The 23,346-nt window shown below is 34.3% G+C and overlaps 1 protein-coding gene across 1 annotated transcript; it reads right to left on the minus strand.

Moving 5' to 3' along the window:
* Positions 1-5,826: 5,826 nt before the first annotated feature.
* On the minus strand, positions 5,827-21,347 carry LOC148200952 (lysM domain receptor-like kinase 3). The gene is made up of 12 exons (XM_088112428.1): positions 20,510-21,347; positions 13,035-13,068; positions 12,927-12,934; positions 12,638-12,793; positions 11,666-11,859; positions 10,680-10,769; positions 8,153-8,246; positions 7,886-8,040; positions 7,715-7,809; positions 6,575-6,713; positions 6,348-6,446; positions 5,827-6,252 (listed from the first exon to the last, which is right to left on the minus strand). The coding sequence occupies exons 1-12, from the start codon at positions 21,135-21,137 to the stop codon at positions 6,088-6,090; spliced, it is 1,857 nt and encodes a 618-aa protein (XP_087968554.1). The 5' UTR covers positions 21,138-21,347; the 3' UTR covers positions 5,827-6,087.
* Positions 21,348-23,346: the final 1,999 nt, after the last annotated feature.

The following is a 23,346-nucleotide window of genomic DNA, read 5'->3' on the forward strand; positions in this document are numbered from 1 at the left end:
CAAACAGAGGTGGTTAGGATACTGATGACTCTTTTGGTCATGTAATACAGGAAAAAGATTCTCTTTGGCTGTGTAATGCGGGAAGAAGGTGTTGTTGTGACTCGTATTGACTCGGTTATGATGATTAGGTGGTATGGTAGGGTACAGGTAGGTAGACCACTGGTTTGTGATGAATGTATGTGACTGTGTTTCAGTTGTTGACGTGTTACAGTTGTGTTTAATATGTTGTGCGATTTGTGAGACAACGTGTAACCATGTTTAAGTTTTTAGTTTAATATTGTGATGAATGTTTGGCATTTATGGGGTATATTAATTTTGCTTGTGATTGATTCTCAGGTAGCTCACCCCTTATGTTTGTAGTTGTGATTTTCACCTATTATGATCGTTTTTATGGGAGCAAATGATCATGCAGATATTTCGCATGTTGTATAGCACGACGAGAGGATTGAGAGAATTGGGGAACTTATGGTTTTTTGAATAAACTATTTTTATTTGGAGTTTTATTTTGTAATTAAATTGAAATTATGGTTTATTTTTCTTTAATGGTAAGGACTTATTGAATTTAGATATCCCGAGTGATAATATCTTTTAAATTTTTGAATTTTTAGTCGTAACCACGACATCCCAAAACATGGGTTGTTACATCCAGAACATTGAAGATAAGTTTTTATTATTTATTGTTTATTCCCTTTTTTAAAAGGCCTAAAACAATTAACACCATTAAGTATGTGCATTTTTAGCCTCATGGGCTAGAGGGTGACAAATTTAGGCCTAGTTTAGATGTATAAATACTAAATTAATGAGGGTTAGCCTCATAATTAAATGATAAGCTCCCTCAATGGCTACATTTGATCTTTTCACAGTTGCAGATGCAAAACAAAGTTAACAAATGGATGAAGCAATAGAAATAAGGTATGAAGGGAAGGTATTTGAATGAATGATGAAGAAAATCTCTCGATGAAGTGGGTTAGTATGAGTGATGGTGCGAGATTAAGGCCTAGTCGAATTTCTAACTAAGGAAGGTGGTTAGAGGAGATAAAGAACTCTCTCTAGTTGTGAATGAAGCTGAAGTTATCTCAATAGTGGTTCATTACATAAAGCTTCAAAATGAATACAATAAGGATGGAAAGGTATATTTATAGAATGATCCAAGCCTTACCACGATGCCTAACCACTAGCCTGATCACCAGGCACACAAATACACATATGGAAAATGAGCTACATGTGAAGGAGTGTACTTCAGCCACTAGCACAGAGTGCTATAGGGTCTGCATTGGGCGCCTCTTCATTGGGCAAATCCAAGTGTGTGTTGAGCCAGTCTATGTATTTCCAAGTGAATAAATCCTTCACTTAATTTAAATTTTTAAACATAGTAATTAAGTGAGTCTGTGAGTCAACCCGTTTAACCCACCAACCCGTGGTAGGCCGAGCCGGGTTCAAATATTTTTTAGCTCGCTAATAAATGAGCTGGGCTAGGTTGGCTCACTAAGTGGCCAACCCGTGGTGGGTCGAGTCGGGTTGAGCTGGGTGGCCCATTTTGACAGCACTAATTGTGATACATAGTCTAGTTGAGCTTTACTCACTCCTAGTTTCGTAGACAATTCCAGTATCATTGTCATACATCGTCTAATTGAGTTTCACCTGCTCCTGATTGTGAAGTATTCTTCACCACTCTTGGTATCCCTAATCAACGAATAACCTCCATTTATCCTAGACCAGTTGAGTATTTGCATCACTCCTGGTTTCCCAGTCAACAAGTAATTGTTAATTACCTTTGACTGGTTGAGTATTCGCACCAATCCTGGTCTTTAGTCAACGAATAACCTTCTGTTACCCTAGACTGGTTAAGTATTCGCACCACTTCTGATCTCCACAGTCAACGAATAACCATTTGTTACCCCAGACTTGAAGGAGTATTCGCATCACTCTTGGTACTAAGCAACCTTGCCTATATTTCCTTAACTCTCCAAAGTCCAATTGTAAGTTGATTTTCTCCAAAATTGCAATCAATGATTGCTTACAACTCATTTAAACTATACTCTTGTAGAGAGGATTTAATTACAATACAAAGCAATCTAAACACACGTAGGTGTTTCTCTCTTTACTCTTTTCTCCCATATTGCAAAAGTAAGCAAATAATACAATGAAGTTCAAGAGTGTTGCTTAACGTTTTCTCTTTTCTTTTTCACTCTTCTCTTCGCTCACAAGATGAATGGATATGACAATGAGGCTTGAGAGAATCTTCCTTTTCTTGAATTCTTCTCTTCTACTGTTTCCTTGGTAAGAGGAGTTTTGTTTTTAGTAGCTTCAAGAGATTTCCTTACTCAACATATGATGGTATATTTTCTTGTTTAGCTTATCTTCATCATCATTTATTTCTTCTTCTTCTTGTCTTCTATTTATACACCTTGACAATATAGTCGTTTTAACGAAGTTTTTCTCGAGTTTTGACAATATGACCATTTTACAAAGCTTGTCTTGAGATTTGTTCTTTTTTGGCTATTGATGTGGATGTCTGTCATAGGATGGAGTCTTTTGTCAGGCAGGCGTGATTTTCAAAGCTTTGATCAAAAGCATATTTGACTTCTCATTTAGCACAACTTTTGATAACCTGATAAGTTCTTTTTTTATCTTCAACGTTCATTTTGATACTTCCAAGAAGAGGTAACTAATCGTTTGCAGTAATTGTCCTACACAAGATAAAACAGAAGTTTGTATAACAAGTATGTCATATTTCCTGTTTGTTTTGGTGTTTCAAAAACTTTAGTCGTTGGTACAAGATTCTAAGTTTTTCATTGTTTTGTTTGTGTGTTTGACTGATATTGTTTAGTCTATAAGATACTTCTTCCTAATTGGTGTTTTACCTATTATCTTTATGTTTTATTTAGGTGTAGGTATTGTGTCACGATTTCCTAAGATATAAACATTCCATTAATGTTTTTCTTGTTACTGACATCTACTACTGATTGCGTAAACTACTCGTTAGGTATCACTTTTGTTGTTTTTTAATGTTGAGCATTTAATGTCATTTAATTATTGGTTAGAACAACAAAATGTTTTTTTATCTCCTACCGTTGAGGTAACGTTTGACAATCAATTTTTTCTTCTACGAATACTAAGCATTGATTAAAGACTCCATCGTCTGACAAAGTAATGTTTTAGCTCATGATATCATTTAGACAGAGTAAACATTTCTTTTTGCCTTTATGGACAGACAACGTTTAACTTTGTTTGTGTTTTCTCTGGTGTCTTAAGTTTTAGTCTTTTAATGTGTTTTGTCAATGACATCGTATTGACATAGTTTTGTTTTCTCGAGAGCTAAATTGAATACCGTTTAGGTATGATAAGCTTTATTCTTTTAGCTTCAACTCTCTTAGACACTTTTGACTTGATAGTCATTTAGCATTGTATCTGGGTGTTTTGACTTGGTTATTTTTCTATTTCCTAAGATCCTAAGTGTTTACTTTAGCTGGTCTAATCCTATTTCTCCTATGTTGTATCCAGTTAGTGTTTTAGTTTTCTGCCTATCCTATTCTTCCTAATGTGATAGCCTAGTTTGATTTTTTCATGATTGTTTGGTGTGTTAGACTCCTTTAAGAGAATGCTTCTTAGCGTTTTCCCAAGTTTAGGGTTTTTTTTTTCTATTATTCAATGAGATTTTCTAATTTGTGGTTATCATTTATTTTTAACTTAAGATTTTCTATCTTAAATTTTAGTGTTCCAGGGTTCTTAGAGTTTTCTTTCCTATGAGTTTTCCTACTCTTCTATAGAACTTTTTCGTTGCCTTTTCTAACTTAAGGTTTTCTATCCTATGAGTTCTTCTGTGGAACTTCTGCGTGGTTTTCTATCCTATTTGGAGTTTTCTATCCTATGAGTTTTTCTCTTCTTCTATGAAACTTCTTTGTTTTATGTTGTTTCGTTAAACTTCAAAACTAGGATTCTTATAGATAAGCTTGTTTTACCCAAGGTTCCTATAGACGAGCTCGTCTTGTCCTAACAAGATCCCCTCCAACAAGCATTCGTGATTCTTGAGAAATAGATTGGGTTCATGACAACGAACGTGCTCGGCTATGGGCAGAAATGGATCACGACTGTGATCAATGGAGGGCTCTCGAGAGAAAGCACACTCAAATGCGATTGAAAGTTAATGAACTCAATTTAAAAAAGAGGGGACCTCTTATTAAGTTTAAGTGAAAAAAATAATAGATATTGACTTTTTTTTATCTCCCATTGCTAATGTAAGGAAATGAGACGACTCTTTCTTGAACTATATAATAAAAAGATCACACAAATTAAAAACTCATTTCGAAACTTATATATACAAAGTTAAAGTAAGGAGGTAGGTGATTGCATTTATTATGAATTTAAGATTCTATTGTGATAACCGATCGAGCACATATAACTGACTTGAGCATCGGAGTATCTTTGACAAGTACCCACCCACTTGATTTATAGTTCGAAGATAGAACTGAGGATAACTTTGTAATAGAAACTGAAAACAATATTATAGGATAAATGTGAAGAAATGTTAATTGTAACTGTAGACCCTACATCCGAAACAACAACACTCATAATAATAGTAATAATAACAATTATAATATTGGTAAGAATTTGTGTATATTTATTAATATGTATATATCATATTTTATTATTTTAAAAATGATTGTATTATTATATTATATATGAACCTTATAGCATACATATATGATCTATACGTTATGTAGACATTTTTAGAAATGATAAATGTAGATCAAATATATATATATATATATATATATATATATATATATATAACAAACTAACATTTTTGTTGAGACATTTCTCAGAATCACGATTATCTATCCCAAAACGAACTTCTCAAGTGTTTGTGATGGTGAGTGGGTAAAAATTTGAGAATGAGTTACTTGAGTAGAGAGAGACCTTTTCGTAGACAACAATTTAACAAGACCTCTCATTTGTGTCTAGGAAAGGTAACCGACACCACCTTGGATTGATTGTGACAAATGTCTTCTTTGCATTTCTTTACATTTTTCACATCTTTCTCAGATCGAAGTTTGTTTTAAGAACGACGTTTTGAAGTAAAAATAGCTAAGACTTTGTCACTAAAAATGTATTTGAATGTGAAATTTTATACCTTTTGTAAGCTTTTAAATATATTAAATTCTCAATTGTTTTCTTCGTATTTATATCTATTAAGCTTTTGTACGATCTCAATTTTATATTACTTATAAATTTTTATTACGAATTGTATATTCCAAAACATTTATCGATAGTTGGATCTTAAACTCTAATTAAAACACAGAAAAAAACATACTTTATCATTTTCTATAAATTTTAATACAGTATCATTATTTATTAATTTTAGCAGCGGTATAATTGGAAGAAATTCTCTTTAAACATTTGTGATTCCCATTCTTTGTATTTCTTATTTTTATTATGTTGTATTATTGTTCATTCTCTCAGTCCAACGGTACATCACCACCAAAAAATAGCACTTAAGTCCTTCCAAGAAACACCATTCGGCTTTTCCACATTTTAGTACCAAAAACTCGCTCATAATTCATATGAAGCATACCATCAGATTCTATTGGGCTCGAAGGGAGCTATGGGAGACATTTAGACATTAAGTCCAATTTTGGACACTTCTTTAACAACCTTTACTTTCACATACTGAATGTTAAAAAATCTAATTGCAAGTATAATCACAAATTCTCAAAGGTGTAGAGTAGAGGTTCCTGATCTACATTTTATGATAATCACAACCTTCAACTTTATCAAATTAGGTTTAGAGTTGACAAGTATTATGTAGTTAGAAATAATACTTCATTTGCAACAATAACACCCACATGAACCTTTGCTAATCAAATATGCCTCAAATATGTTATTTTACAAATTTACGAGGACAAATGTGTTTGGGTGTGAGTTATCATAAAATTGTTAAACTCTCCACCCTTTCTAGTGAATCCATGTACAAATTCCTGAATGCTACATCCATTTTACACACATCACATGCTTCAACAACTGTGTTGCCTAAAATTAGTCCAAAACGTATAATTGTAAATACAAAACAATTGATCTGGTATCATCCTATCTTCCTGACATTAGATTCACAAGATTTTGATTTTCATAGAAGGAACCAACATCCCACTCGTCTGTAGTTGAAGAAAGTGTCATCAGCGCAACCACAATAGATCTCATACTTGGACGGAGTTGAGGATTGTCTTGTGTACAGGCTTTGGCTAGTTGTGCCATCTGCAACCCCAAATAATGACCATATATTTGTTGATCCATGTTGAAATCACAAAAAAACAAACGTTCAAAGGGTTTACTCTTAACAAATTTCTTACCTTGCGGACAGAGTCAACTGGGTAGTTATCCCCAAGCCTTGGATCAACTAGTTTGCAGAGGTCTTCAGTGTTATCCGGCTGACCAAGAACTCCATCAAACTGCATTGCATAATAAAATTAAGAAAGTCACTTTCATAATTTAGATTGATGAAGAAGCATGATGATGATTTTCTTAATATTTGCAATGACTACAATAATAAAAAATATTTGGAGAAATCAACACTGACCAGAGCTACTAGGCCCTTTGAGTCGGTAACGGAGTCGTTTGTCTTGACAATTGCTTCCTTAGCCGAAATGAGTTCATAAAGAACAACTCCAAAAGCATACACGTCTACTTTGGGAGAAACATCCCCATATTGAGCATACCTTCAGACAAAGCCATGGCAATCAAAGGGTTGTGAGAAAACAAAGGGTTGAGATAGTGAAGGCTTGTAAATTAACATGTATTAAGGGGCATTATTCTTATGTAATCGCTAAATGTTTGAAGGGTCATTGACATTATGACCACTTAGGGTGTTATATATGAAGAGCTATGAGGCACCGATAGTGTAATGGATACGACACGTATCTGATACACCGATAAGTTTATTTTAAAAATAGGTTTAATAGCCAATTTAGTCCTTACTTTGGTTGAAAAATCTCAATTTAGTCCCTCGTTATAAAAGTGTTTTGAATTAGTCCTAACTTTTAAAATAGTGGGTCAGATTGGTCCTTTCTGTTAAATATAAGTTAACAAAATTAATGGATGATGATGTGACACAACTTAAAGCTAACGAGGGACCAATCTAACACATCAGCTTTAAGCTGTGTCACATCATCATCCCTTAATTTCGTTAACTTATATTTAACGAAAGGGACCAATCTGACCCATTATTTTAAAAGTTAGGACTAATGTAAAACACTTTTATAACGAGGGACTAAATTGAGATTTTTCAACCAAAGTGGGGACTAAATTGGCTATTAAACCTTAAAAATAATAAGATACATGATATATGCATATTGAAAATAAAAGATTATAAATTATTGTCATCATAAAAGTACTACTGTTTTATAGATTAGATACTTCACTGATAAATATCCATAAAGTATCCTAATGTATCGGACACGAATACGTGACCCGAAGTATCGGTGCATCATAGGTGAAGAGTCATGTAATAGCTAAGGAGTTCAACTGCATGAACATTTGTCACAAAATTAGCCACAAGAAATCATGTTCTCCTATATTGGAAATGCAAATAAAATAGTTGCCAATTGCAATGGTAGTATTCAATCTATGTTTGAAAAAAAACTGGCATATGAACTTGGAAAGTTAATTTTCAATATGAACACCAACACTCTAATGTTAAAAGGAATATTAATTATCATACTCCGGTGGCATGTATCCAAATGTTCCAACAAGACGACCCGTGGGAAGTGATGAACTTCCAACTTCTGTAAGTTTGGTTAATCCAAAATCAGCAACCTGCATATATGAGCATTGTATGAGCTCCCATTGCGATCCAAATAATAAAAGTAGATAAGATCTCAAAACATTCAACCTTGCCCCGGAAGTTTTTGTCTATTAATATATTTGCTGACTTTATGTCACGATGAATATATACAGGCACTGTGTGCTCGTGAATATATTCAAGACCTCTGGCAGAATCCAGAGCAATCTGAACACGAGTAGCCCATGGCAGTGGTTCTCTACTACCTAGGTAATTAAACACATCATAGTAATTAAACACCAATATCAATTAACTGTCAACACGGAACAATTTCAACCCATCATGGGTAAACAAAAACTAAACTAAGGGTTATACAACCTGAACCACGCAGATGTTGACTTAGGTTTCCATTTTCAATGTATTCATAGACAAGAAAAAGAGATCCCTCGATGCTATACCCAATCAGCCGCACCTGCATAGTGATTAAGAGTTTAAGCCATTCCCTAAAGCAGATGTAAGAATTTATGTATAATAAAGCATGCCGAGTGTCTGTGTATAGTACAAACAGAAAACATAAATGTAATAGAAATTCTTTCAGGAAATATATGTTTAGCTTAATAACATTTGATCCCTATATCTTCACCAATTTCATTTTAGTCTATATACCTAAGAAGTTATCTCTCAGCACACTATAAAAGCAATTTTTTTATGATTTAGTCCTTATGCCTTCATTTTGTGGAGGTTTCAAACTGCAAGAAAATTGAAACATAAACATAAAAAACTGCTTATAAAGGAACTAAAACGTAGAATTAGATATAAGGACCAAAATCAAAAGTAGGAACTGGTATAGGACCACATGATTTATCAAGCCAAAACTCCTTTGTCAACAAAGATAACTGTTTAGCCTTGTATATTGGTTTCATCATCTTATGTGTACAAACTCTAATTGAAATTTTAGATTTTGAGCCCAATTCACTCACACCATATAAACAAAACATAGATTCACCCTTTTGTTTTCTTGTTGTGATGTTCTTCAAGGGAAAAGAGGAAGACAGATGGAGATGGATCGATGGCTTATTTATGTGATAAATCATAGCAATATCCTTAAATGACATGTTAGTTAGTTTTAATAATTCGATAGCATTTCAGAAAGTAAGAGATGACAGGTCATGAATAAGAATAGTAAGAAAAGGACTGAAGAATCTTTGGTTTGAGAATGGATTTTGGGAAGTAAAGTCCAGGTCTGTTTAATGGAAGGACGAGAGGTGATTCATTTATACTGTACATTTACAGTCATTTAGATACTTGTTAGACGGTATTCTATTTGAAATAAAGATTGGCCCTTGTTGGGAATGTTATCGGCAACATCGGTGCACCAAATTGAATTCATAATTAAAATTGCATATAACATAATAAAGAGACTGTCACGAATAGAATACTTGCAAGATCAGAGGAAAGTTTGAAAAGAAAGGAAAGGAAAAAGGAAAAAGGAAAAAGTCAAAAAGTAGAGACAAGATAATCCGGATTCCAAATAGAACTACTTTAAAAACTTTTACTAAGCACATAAAACTTCCGTATATATTATGCACTAGAGAAACAAATGTTAAGGATAAGAAAAAAAAAAATGTAAATTGAACAAGCATGGAGGAAATGTTTGAAGATTTGTAGTAACATGGAATTAAAAGTTTCACATATTTTAGGGAAGGGAACCACTGTGGCGATAAATTGGTCAATTTAGGCTTGGTAAATACGGAACAATTTAAATGGTATTCTGTTATGCCTCTGTTCCAAATACAATCTTTCCCACTCTCTCACACGTAACAGAACAATAAACGAATGATATTGGATGAATGAATCTCTTTTATTGATGGTAATATCTGAATAAACAAGGGTAAATAATAATTGGAAGCATAACCTCCTTCAATTACTTTGAGAGCATAACCTCCCTCACAAGACAATAATGTCTGTCACAAAACTCAATAATCAAAAGCCTGTCTTTAACCCTAGACTCTAACTTTATTTGTACTAATTATTTCCCGCCCATCTCTTATTAAATATTTCTCTAGAATATATCTGCATTTAATATAAATATCCTTATATTTAATATTTAATATAAATATCCCTATATTTAATATTTAATATAAATATCCCTATATTTAATATTTAATATAAATATCCCTATATTTAATATAAACATCTCTCCGTATATTATCCTAGCATATATCCTTAATTATAAATATCTTATATTGAATATTTCCCTAAATATATATTTATTTACTCTAATTAACTTATACTATATTTATTTACTCTAATTAACTTATACTAAATATTATCTCTACTTATATACTTTCCAACCCTTATTATTACCCCTACCTTATATCGTAACAGCCTCCTAGCATTAGTTCAGAATTTCTTTATAATAGGTACCAACTTTCTATGTACAGGGGTGTTTAGCTTTTGTCTTGTATTTTTTATCATGGATTTGGTCTAGTCCCCTCATGATTCATTATTCTTTATTTTTTCCTTGAAACAATTTTTTCATGTGATGACAAATGATAGATGTGCATTGAGATGCCAGCATAGCTGAGATGTCACAGTGCATAGTGATCCCTAGTATGAGTTTTTGATTTAAAAAAAATCTAAATCAGTTCCCAAGATGGACAAAATAACAGAGAAACAAAAGATAATAGAAATTCACTATTTTCAAATTTAATAAATTCCTGATGCTACTCCTATCTCAAGATGACTAAATTCAAACCCAAATTATATGGGCCAAGCTAATGCTATATCCCATCAAAGAAATCACTTACAATCATCTCATAATAACTCTCCACGTGCTGATAAGCAATTCAATTGGAATACAGTAGTAATGCTAAAAATGCTTTAAGTTTTAAAGGACTAGTACCAGGTTTAAATGATGAACACGTGTCAAGACTTTCAATTCAGCAAGAAATTCTTTTGATGCTTGCATATCCATCTTCTTGATTGCAGCTTTCTACATGGACAAATTTATTGGCTTATATAACAAGTATACTGACTCAAAACAAACAAGAAGAATGGTTCTTAAGAACAAACAGACTCCGTTCCATCATGTATCATTATAAAGCATAATATAAAGAAATATTTGAGCTTTGTTCATCGACTTAAACGCATCATGCTGCAATTCAAAACAAAGGAAAGACATGCTAAATATTACTTTGTTCATAAACTGAAACGCATAATAATGAAATTCAAAACAAAGGAAATGCATATTAAATATTACGCAATAATTTCAAATTTCAAGCAAGGAAGCATAAAATAATTTAGTGAAACAGAGAAAACAGTAATATAACTATTGATCAAATAGTTTAGTTCTTCAAGTTTCCTAATAAATCATTATAAACAATTAAGATGTCAATCCTTCCTCACAAGAAAGGATGTCAACAAGAAAACAATGCATCTCAAAATACCAAATATCAAAAGGTGACATTCAATTAAGCTTAAAATTTGGATTTTAGCCTAACTCAATCCCAAAACCAATCTCATAGGTGGCCCAACAAAGGATTCAGGATAGACCATATATTGTAACCTTCAGTCCCAATCTGGCAAGAAAAATATACTGATCTGAATTCTGATCAATCATTAATTATCAAACTTTTCAGTCACTCTTTTCTTTTTATTCAATGTTTCGATGATATTGTATAATAGCTTACCATATTAGATAAAAATGTCACATGGTATCTATAAAGTTAGTCTTCAATCTTCTATTTCAATTTATCTTCATTCTACTGGCAATCAGTTAAGAAACACAAAACACCGATTATATCAATTATGACAAAACCCTAAAAGAAATATCACAGTGAAACTGAAGAAAAGCTTCCAATATTGGCAGTTATAAATGTGATTACTAACCTCTCCCCTCAGCTCCGCATAATAGACTGACCCAAAACCTCCTTGACCAATTTTATTAGCCAAACTGAAGTTATCTGTGGCAGTTGCTAGTTCCTCATATGTGAATTCCACCGATTTGTCCACTTTTATGCCGGTGATGGCAGTAGGACCACCAGGTCCTAAAGTTTCATGCGCACTACTACGGGAAGCTTCATCTGGAAAATAAAGCACCAAGCCATTTATGTCGATATTTTAGAACATACAAGAGCTAGAGGTACTGCATGATGGATACAGTTCCAACAAGAAAAAAGTAAGTTTAGCAGAGATCTTGTTCTGGATGATTGGAACAAGAAAAGAGATTAGGAACAGATGTACTTGGGAGAAAATCAGGGATGAAAAGAATGTAATAGACTCCAAGATGTGGTCCCCCCAGGTTAGGAGAAAAGAGGATTCAATGGTAAAAGTAATTTAATAGGAAGATAGTCAAAATAAATGTACTTTCTGAAAAAATTGGAATTTGGAAAACCATAATGGCTTCATTTGATTTATGTAAGGTTGTTGCTGATAGTGTTGTGCGAGTCAAGAGCAAGAGGATCACAGTATCTGTTTTTAAATTTAAAAGAAACCATTTAGAACATTGAAAGCACGCAACTCATTTATATAGATGCACATAAGCTCATTATATATAGAAGAAAAAGTCCACATAAGTTCACACTAGTTTCTACTGACAAAATAAAAAAACCTGATGGAAACCCAATATTCCAAGCGACGTGGTCAAAAAGTTAACTTTTTCTACAAGGACTTTACTAAAACTGAGATATGTAATCAACAGATAAAGGGAATAGAGTTTATTTCAGTTAGATCGTAATATGCAATAGGACTACAGTAGAACTGGTAATTCAGTTGTACTTTTTCAGCATTGTATTATTCAGTCTATCTAAAGAGTTAGATAGAGGGAGGTGTTGCAAGGAGAATAAGTAGAAAGAGCAATACCCTTCCCATCTTGAGCAAAGAGTGCACTAGAATCTCGTGAAAGTTCCTCCTTCTTTATCTTCTTCCGGAATATTCTGAAATATATAACAACTCCTATTACCAGAAGAACTGCCACAACTCCAACAGCTATTCCAGCAATAGCCCCACCAGCAAGTCCTGCTTAAATGGAAGAAACAATGAGCCAACATACGTCATCATCCTTCTGATTTTAGTACATACTGGTCATATGTTTAGTAAGAATCTCAAATAAAAACATCTCATAACCAATATTTTGAGAAGAAAGTCAAACCTCCTGAACTGCAGAAAAAAAAAATCAAAAGATAGTCATTGGATATTGTCAATGTATTGGAGATTGAAAAGTAATGCAATCAGGAGTAGATTGTAAACAGAGTATTACCTGGACGGCAAAACCACATAGCTACCATTTTGATCTGTCAAAAAATGAAAAGAAAGAAGTTAGTGCTATATATTGAAATTTAGTTTATTGAAAAATATTCAAAAGATTGATCTATATATATGAAGTTTATTACGCATTCCAAAGCTTGAGTGAATATTAATAACACAATTCGTAGGCAACATCCAGCTGAAATGGTAACTGTTTCAGTAATAGATGCTTCATTCAAGTCATCAGAGAAAATTCGTTGCAGCCCTTTAAATAAAAAGTTAGAAGACCTCAAAATTTTATTTCAACTTCCAAGGATAAGCGAAGAATATCAACAGCATGGCATGCGCCTAAACCCTAGCTGTTGGAAAGTTAAAGCAACACCAAGTCAAAGGAACACCGGGTGAAAACTAAGTTACTGTTGGAAAGTCACCTTTTCTTGCCACTCCAAGCCCACTCAGTTGTGGCTTCTTATAGGGTTGCCTTAATTGGAACCTCAAGGGTAGTGATTTTTTTTTTCTCTGTCTTCTAAAAGAAATGACTTGTGTTTTGTTTCATAACTTGGGCAGTTTTCATCTAAAAAGTTGAGTTTGTGGAATGCAGTTAAGCCCTAAATGTCAATTTATAAAATGATACTAGAGTTTATCCTAAATCCATTTTTGGATCCACTAGCATTTTCCACACTTTAGGTAGAAGTCGTGAGTGTGAGGGGGAAGGGTCAAAAAGTTGTCTAAATTGTAATAACCCTTTGATGGCATACCCATTAACCTTAGTCAAGCATCTATAAGAAGAGTTGAAGTCATTTATGAAGATGGTCTAAACTCTACCTTTTGGATCACCTTTGAAGCCATCATGGAGCATAGCTTGGAGTAGTATACGTTTAATTTAGGCCATGTATTTCAGCCAAGTAATGTAGGTTTGTTTAAAGCTTATATTAAGGCCTCATTAGTGTAGGATTTTTCATTAAGCTAGACATCCAAACCATGTGGAAAGTATGTGCCTTGTGTCATGCTTCCAATGGGGAGGATCTAGCTTGAGTAATGGCCACATGACACTCTAGAAATTGAGAGGATTTTGCTTTATGAGTGACCACATGTCCTCCCCTCATTGGAGAGGATTTGTGGACACTTGTCCACTCCTTAAAAAGCCTCATTTTTGGCCAATGAGTGCAAAGGTGGGAGATCATGTTTTTAGGGTTTTTAGGAGACACCATTGCCTATATCTATGAGTCTTTTCTCTTGTAATCATCTTTGATGTTGAGTAATGTTATGCTGCCTCTTTTTGGCCATATCCTCATCTTAGATCAAGACTAGAGCAACCCATGAGGCCCCTTTAGTCACCTTCCTCGTAGAGTTGGCCTAACCTCTCTTAGAGTCTTCAAACACCACACCGCCACCATTTAACCACCGTATGGCCATGAGCTTCTAGTCTCACAAACACCATAGCTTCCGCATTTCCAACCCCTATTCTTGATGATCCACCACATTTCCGCACCATATATCTTCAAGGGACCATCTCCATTGCATCTTTCTAGCTTTGGCCCAACTTAGCATAGGAGATTGTCATCATTTGGTATCAAGAACTTTGTTTCTATAAGAGCTAAGTCTTTTGGTCTTTATCTATCCTTTATTGTTCTGTGTTGTTGATGTTATTTCCTTACTTGTCTGGTTGTGTTTTTTCATCTGGCAGTAAAATGTGGCGATTTTGAAAGTTAAATTGCATGTAGCTCAAAGGTCCAAAAAATACGTATTTATAGTCAAATTAAAGCCCTTTGAGTCTAGTTTCCAACCAAAAAAAATCATTTCATTTAAAGTTCTGTGAAGAAAGTTAAGAGTAAACAATCAACAAAGGTCAGAACTATCAGAATGTTGTCATCAGCGTTTTTTCAGGTTCAGTTTTGGTAGTTTGGCTATTGTTTTTTGCCTTCTAAATGCTCCTAAATGTGTTGAATATCATGTTCTTAGTGTTTGTTGAGTCTTCATTCATCTTTTGGTTTGGTCATTTTGATTTTTAATCCATCCAAGTTATCTAGAGTCTTGTCCTTTATATGTCATTACTTCTTAGTTGAGCTTTGAAAAATCACAAAAATATGTGTTCAAGTGTGTTTTCTGAAAACGGAACCATATTTGTGCCTTTGAGTGTTTTTATTTTACATATTTGAATTCATACTTGTTGTTAGATCATGAACAAGTTTATAGAGTTAGGTTTCCATTATGACATTTTTTGTATTTCATGCTATATTTGATTCTAGTAGGTTTTCTTCCTTTTGGTGCTATAAGTTTGTGTGCTCTTCAAAACCATTACTGCATTTCAGATTTGAGGTGTGTTTTGGTGTCTGTGTGCTGAAAATTTCAAAGAAAAGAGACAAAAGGTACAAAAGAAAAAGTAGACAAAAAGTACAAAAAGCAAAAGCAAAAGGTAAAGGCAAAAAGCATATGCATGTACCATTTCCACCAACTTTGTTAGCACTTTTATGTAACTTTGTTAGCACTTTTATGTTGATGGTGATTGTTGTTTTAAACATTTGGAGCTACTGTTTTTATAGCCATGTCACTTGCAATTGGTGTTAAAAGTGTGGCCATAGGTTGCACAAAATTTGCTGAAGACAAAAACACAATAATCTTGTCTAGTAATTTTTGGTTTTGTGTATCTAATCTAGAGCTTTTATTTAGGACTTTCTTTTGTTGTGCCAACCTTCTTTCTTGACCACTCATTTTAGACCTTTTTATTGCTTTCTCCTTGGACTCTTTTGGCTTTTGCGGGGTTATTTCTCTTTGTGTGGTGTAAATGTGTCGTTGTGGTGAGCCAACACTTGGAGGTAGCATCCTAGGTGATGGAGGCCTTGTGGTAAGCTTGAGGTCTTGGCTTGAAGACAAGAAGACAAGAGAGTAAACACTTGGTGAGAAGAGTGATTTGTGTGTATTTCTTTTTTAGTTGTAAAAATGTATTTGCTTTCTCTTGGACTTGTAATATTCGACCTTGTTAGAGGTGTGTCCTAACAAGAACATTGGAATTTGATTAATTAGCATTTTGTAGTGGGTAAGTGTGAGGGAACCAAAGTTCCTTCTAACTTCACCATTAGGCCGCATAGATTAGCTTTAATTGTTTTCCTTAGTTGTGGTAGCTTAGTGTGTGTCTACTTGTATTTCAAGTCTAAGTCCCTTTGAGAAATAGGGTACAAGAGGGCTTAAAGTTAACTTTGGCTAGAAAGACTTGGTACTTAAGTAATCCTTAGTAATTCACCTCTCTTTCCTAGAAGTGAGCTTAAGATCCTTTTGTCTCCTAAAGTATCTTAAGGAATTTTATTTGAAATACTGTTTGTTTTCATAAACCATTTTCAAAAATCTTAAAAATGTCTAGGATTATATGTGAAAATTGTTTTCAAAATTCTTTTGAAACATGAGTTTTTATAGTAGCTTGCATTTAATAATGGGGAGGATGAGCTACATTATAAAGTTAAGGGTGACCTTCCATTTTTTGGTAAGAATACTAGTGCATTATCATACCTAGCATGGGAAAAAATAGTAGAAGAGCTTCATCCATTCTTGGTTAGGCATGGTAAATATCATATACGTAGTTTATGCAGCTTTAGGCTTGTAAGACGTTCAAGTGAATGGTGGAAAGAAAGACAATCTAAGGTTGAGAGAAGTAGAAAATCTCCAATTAAAGATTAGTGTGACTTGAGAGTATGAGAAGAAAATTTGTTCCTTCTTCCATTGTAATAAACCAAGAGCAAACATGTGAAATGAAAGAACTCATTAAAAGAGGAAACAAGGGTTCTTTGAAAGAGAAGATATGAGTTTGAAAAAAAAGTGAGAAAGCTCTTTAGTGACAAGAGAAAAAGAAAGATTCAAAGAAGAAGAGATGAACAAATGGGAGAGATAGAAAAGAAAGAAAGAGTTGAAAGAAAATAGTATCTTGTTACCTTAGAAGAAGGGCTTAGAATTCTTAATGAAAAACAAGAAAAAGTCTAAGAGGATTTTAGGAAGATTAAGAGAAAAAGAGAGGAATACAAGAGAAGGAAGAAAGAACAAAGAGAGAAAGAGGAGCGAGTGAGAACAGAGAAAAAGGAGGTGGAAAGAAGAAGAGAGTACAGAGAGAAAAAGATAAAAGAAATGAATGAGAAAGAAAAGAGAGAAAAAGAAGAGATTGAGAGAAGAGAAGAAGAGGCAGAGTTACTAAAGCCCCCTACCACTTCCGCAATTATGGTTGAGACTAAGATCATGAAGGGAGTTTTCCAGTCCTTGAACTTTTCTCAATACATACAACCATCTTTCATAACTCCAACTTTTCACCTCCCACAATTTTTAACTCCTCAAATTTTTCCAAATCAAACATTAGGTTAATGTTACCTTCTAGGATACAATTAACTCAAAGTAAACACAAACAATTTTGTAGAGTAGACCTTCAAAGTTTTCAAGTAAATTCTTTTGAAATTAACATAAGGTCTTCTTCAAATCTTTCATCTAGATACATGTTGTTTGTGGCATATAAGATTGTTGGATTTGTGTTTGATGACACTTGCATATAGATCTTTGATCCAGTTGGAAAGATACACAAATTAACCAATAATAAGAAAAGGGTTTTTGTCATAAACTAATATGAAAATTTGAGGACAAATCCTTTTCAAAAGGGAGGGTATGATGGCATATCCCTAAAAGTTGACTCTTGTGTTGTAATGGATAGTCTTTCAAACACATACATCCAACACAAGACAAATAAAAGCTTTAAAGATCTCCTACTCTCCAAGACCTTGATCATTCATTTGATTTAAGATGTATCATTCTTGGGAGCTATATTCTTCATTTACTCATTATCATAAAACTTGTTATAACTTGTGTTATAAGATGGGTATTTGACCTCGACGGAAAAGAGACATAATGACTCCAAAAAAGATGAGGAAGTTTTTCTTAGCCCAAGTTGAAGATTTGAGGGTGTTAAGGAGTGAAAGCCTAACTCAACCCTACAAAACCGGCTTTTAAGGTGAGGTTTGCACCCACTTATATATTCTAAATTGGCCTTATCTCTAGTCGATGTGGAACATCCAACACACCCCCTTCACGCCGAGGTATATACATCTCGAGCATGAGACTAGACATTAATGGATGGTCCGATAGCGGCCCGATAGTAGGTAGAACAATATGCCCAACAAACAACAAATATTGCAAGGATAGGCTCTAACCTGGCTCTGATACCATGTTAAGAAGCGGACTTTAAGCCTAACTCAACCCCACAAAATCGGCTTTTAAGGTGAGGTTTGCACCCAGTTATATACTCTAAATTGGCCTTATCTCTAGTCGATGTGGGACTTCCAACAGAGGGCAAATCTTTTTCAAGAGGGAGGAGATGATGGCATACGCCTTAGCCACGGTCAAACATCTATAAGAAGAGTTGAAGTCATCTATGAAGATGGTCTAAACTCTACCTTTTCGACCACCTTTGGAGCCATCATGGAGCATAGCTTGGAGTAGTATAGGTTTAATTTAGCCATGTATTTTGGCCAAATAGTGTAGGTCTGTTTAAAGCTTGTATTAAAGCCTCATTAGTGTAGGATTTTTCCTTAAGCTAGACATCCAAACCATGTGGAAAGTATGTGTCATACTTCCATTGGAGAGGATGTAGCTTTAGTAATGAACATATGGAGAGGGTTTTGCTTTATGAGTGGCCACATGTCCTCCCCTCACTAGAGAGGATTTGTGGACACTTGTTCACTCCTTAGAAGGCCTCATTTTTTGCCAATGAGTGCAAAGGTGAGAGATCATGCTTTTAGGGTTTTTAGAGACACCCTTGCCTATATATAGAAGTGTTTCCTCTCTTTTAATCATCTTTGATGTTGAGTAATACTATGCTGCCCATTTTTTGTCATACTATTCATCTTAGATCAATACTAGAGCAACCCATGAAGTCCCTCTAGTCATCTTCCTCTTAGAGTTGACCTAACGTCTCTTAGAGCCTTCAAACACCACACCACCACCATTTAACCACCATATGGCCGTGAGCTTCTAGTGTCACAAACACCATAGCTTTCTCATTTCCAGCCTTTATCCTTGAGAGTCCGCCACATTTCCGCATCGTATATCTTCAAGGGACAATCTCCATTGCATCCTTCTAGCTTTAGCCTAACCTAGCCTAGGAGATTGTCATCACCCTTTTAGGGGTTGCCTTAATTGCATTCTCAAGGATGGTGGTTTATTCCTACATCAATTAGAGTATGGTTTGAAAAAGTATTATAAAACTTGGGTAGCCTTCAACTTCAAAACCGATTTGTAGGGTTGAATTACACCCTATAAAACAAATTTCTAAGAGTTACAACACTACTTTGACCAACACGGATAACTGATGCAATAACCAAGCAAGGTTTTATATGCCTATCCCCAACAGTAGTGCAGCTGCAACATCAATCGCATCAGCTATTCCAGCTGCATTAATTGTCCAATTTGAACGATTTCAGTTCTGCAACTACAATTAAAAACCTTTCCAAGTACAGAGAACCCATGAATTCACATGAGAACACCAAAACAAACCAGAAATAAGTACCTTTTGCCAGTGATAGAAACCAAGTCACCAAACAACGCCCACATCCGAATTAGCATACAAAAAAACCCACCATTACAGTAAACTCAATCTTGAATACAGTATCCAAACTAAGCACAAACACACACAAGCTAAACATTCCAAACCCTCAAAGAACCAAAGTCACCACTTCCCAACACATACACAACAAATTCAATAACCAAATGCAGAACCCCACCAAAATCTACAAATATTGCCAATATCAACGATCAAAACAATATCAGATTAAAGGCAATATAATAAAGTGTCCAAACTAACACACAAACATCAAAACCAGTCTAGTTTCAAAACCAATGAAAACGTTTTAAAATACATCCTAGTGCCACAACATCAATGTTTTAGGGGTCTCTACAGCCAGATTTGCAACCACATTAGCTCCATTTATCCACAAATTTCCCATCCGTAGACCAACCTTAAAAGACTGTCTTATTTCTAACCACTTCCCCACAAAATTAAAAGCAACTGCTCTTTATCCGAATCGCTTAGATCGTGGACTCTGGGTAATTAGGGGAGGTATATGATCTGAACTTAAACAACGGAATCTAAATAAGAGGAGGGGTAGCATATTGAAACGACAACAGTTTCCATAAATAAATCTTGAATGATCATAAGTAAGGTGACTCACTGTGAAAGTTCTAACATGGAGCCCCCTAGCCTCTTCGGACTACAACTAGCATTTTTAGTGTAAACTAAATAAGGTATTTCTTTAAACCATAAGTGAACATCTACCTATTTCCAACATCTCTGGGAAAACTTGGTTGGTCACTTTCGTAGAATCTCCCTCCAACCACTCACAACGTTCGAAACCAAGCTTGCACTCGGAACACATGTTGGTATTTTGCTTATGTTGAAGTAAGAAACAGAATACACAAAAATCTTCCACTTCAAGAAAAGAAGAACAAACAAAATACACGGACCTTTTCCCGGAATATAAACGAGTCCACTCCCCTGGTTGAAATTGACGTCAGGGTTGTACCTCTGCAGCAACCCCGAGTCAAGGCTCACATCAGAAGCTACCGAGCCGAGAGTCTCCCCGGTTCTGAGAGGGTACGTGACGAACAGCCCATAATCGGCAACATCGGTGTTCCCACAAGAGCAATTCACCGTGACGTTGAGAGTGCCCGTGTCGGGAATGTTATCCGGTTCATAGCTGTTGAACCTCCTGAGCCAGGTAACATCGGTAAGGTTAGAGAAGACGGTCCTGGCGACTTGCTCGTAGGTGTCCTGCGTTTGAACATCGTAGTGGAAGGTGTGACCGAGAAACTGGCCGTCGATGCAGTCGCAAGGGAAGGGGACGTTGACCCTTATGAAGGCCTGGACGCTGTCCTTGTTGGGGATGGTGTCCTTGTTGTAGAGGACTATGTCGTCGGGAGTGGTGAGAAGAGATGAGGACATGACCTCGGAGATGTAGGTGAGGTTGGAGCCCGACCACATGTAGTAGGAGCCCAGCGCCAGAGAGCAACCCTTCTTGCACGCCGATTCTGCTGCCAACAGGAGAGAAAACAGCACAAGGGGAAGCAGAAGAACCCCCAATCTGGGTTCCATCGGAAACAAAGAAAGAAGAAAACAGAGAATGGGGAAGAGGTTGTTGTGAGTTGACCAGGTGAATGGTGATGTGATGGAGAAAGAGGAGAAAGAGAAAAAGAAAAGGAAGAAAAAGAAGGAAAGAAGAAGATGGTTTGTGTTTGAACAATGACTGATAACTTAATATATTGATTGAATATTGATTAACAGCAGACAGCCGTGGTGTTTGTTCTAGACTTATGGAAAGACTACCCAAAACACGACCAGACAAACGGTTAACAGGAATCTTCCGCGGGTACTAATAATAATCACAATGACATTCTTGTAAACAAAACAAGCTTATTTAACAAACTCATTCGTAATAATATATAAATAAATTTTTTTTTTCAGAATTTTGACAAAATTAAAATTTGATTCATTCAAAAATTTTATATATCTTAATTATCTTAATTTCTTTTACATGTCAAATTTTATGTATTTTCAAATTAATATTTAAGTTATTTATATAGTTTAATATATTTTTATTCAATATCGGTTAAAATACATAAAAATTTTACACTTAACAAGAGAAGAGAGTACGGTACTTTTTATTTTATGCCTTAACTTTATTGTTCACCGACACCTTTTTAAGATCAAATCGTTTATAAAACTTACATGTTTAAACGCTCTTATATTTTGAAGTTTAATCAAATAATATTAAACGAGATAAGAATTATAACTAGAAGAATAGTATAGGTAGAAACATAAGTGTTAGACTCAAAATCCTAATCATCTAGTAACATAGGAAAACACTTAGATACATATGAAACATAAAATAACTAAGTTAAAACTTCCATATGCAACGCTAAAAGACTCCCAAGTCAAAGCATCTATGAGAGTTATGCTAAATGTGTAAGCTATATTGTACCCAATGGTAATCAGTTGAACTCTTAAGAAGTAAAAAGGTGTTTAGACAATACCTTTGGCTAAACCCTTTAAAAGCCTTAAATAAATATCCAAAAACATTAGACGACAAAACTTGCTAAACGCTCTTACTCTAAAAAGGAAATATCCCAAAAAGCGTTTAAAACAAATTAGACGATACCATGAGTTAAACCCCTCACTTTGTCCAACGATGAAGTTCTTATTCAATGCTTGGTATCTTAGATAAAAGCTTAAATGATAAACGTTACCTCAAAGTAGAAAATGTAAAAAAACAATTTGTTGTTATGAACAAGCATTAAATGTCATTAAATATTCAATGTTTAAAAACAACAAAAGTGATATGAGTTAAGACATATTCATTGCATGCCCAATCTACTCTATTCTATGCAGATAACCTATTACACACATCCACATGCTCTATTTGAAATATATCAGAAGTGGACATTAGAGATAAAGAAGACATTCACGAATGTTCTCTCCATTAGAAGTCATATTCATTGTGATTATATATGTGATTATATCTGTGATATGCATATTCATTATTTGAGAATGACTATTTGAATATCTTGTTTTTGATGATGTACATGATGATGAACATTGTATAATGGACATTTTTGTTGATAGACATTAAGGACCTGTTCTATTGTTATCTTGCACAAAATGACATAACAAATGTTTGATATTATTGATGTGTGTGCTTGATACATGTATTAATGATTGGAAAAAGGTTTACATGTTTAAATAGATTGAAAATGTATTTCTAGTATGATTTAATCTATTAAGAAATACATGTAATCTGTTAAATTGTCTCAGATTTCTAGTATGCTTTATTGGAGGCAAACTTTTCTAACATAATCCGGCATACAACTTAAGTAAGAAACTTAGCCAATACATGTTTTCAAAAGAGTGAAAATCTGGTTTAAAAGAAGTCTGAAATTGAATTTTTGCTTAAGTGTTGGACATAACCGATTACATGAGTTATATAATCGGTTAAGTCATTTTGAAATGATGAATTCAATTTCTTTCAAGTCAATACTATTATAACGGTCATATTGCATTTATTTTTTGTTGTTAAGAAGTGTTTAATCGACTGCATGCACCATATAATCGGTTAAAATTTGAATTTTGAAATGTTGTAAAAAATTGCTAAACTAGCAGGAAAAACGTAATGGATTACATTAATAACATAATCGATTAAAATTCATCAGGATTTGAAAATGCTATAAATAATTGTCTTGCGCGCTGTTTAAAAAAAATCTTTGAATATACAATTTTGTAACTAACATTGTGATTAAGTTTTGTTACA

Source organism: Vigna umbellata, chromosome 4 (assembly GCF_029865625.1).
Source record: "Vigna umbellata cultivar VRB3 chromosome 4, Vumbellata_1.0, whole genome shotgun sequence".
In the NCBI taxonomy this organism is placed as follows: domain Eukaryota; kingdom Viridiplantae; phylum Streptophyta; class Magnoliopsida; order Fabales; family Fabaceae; genus Vigna; species Vigna umbellata.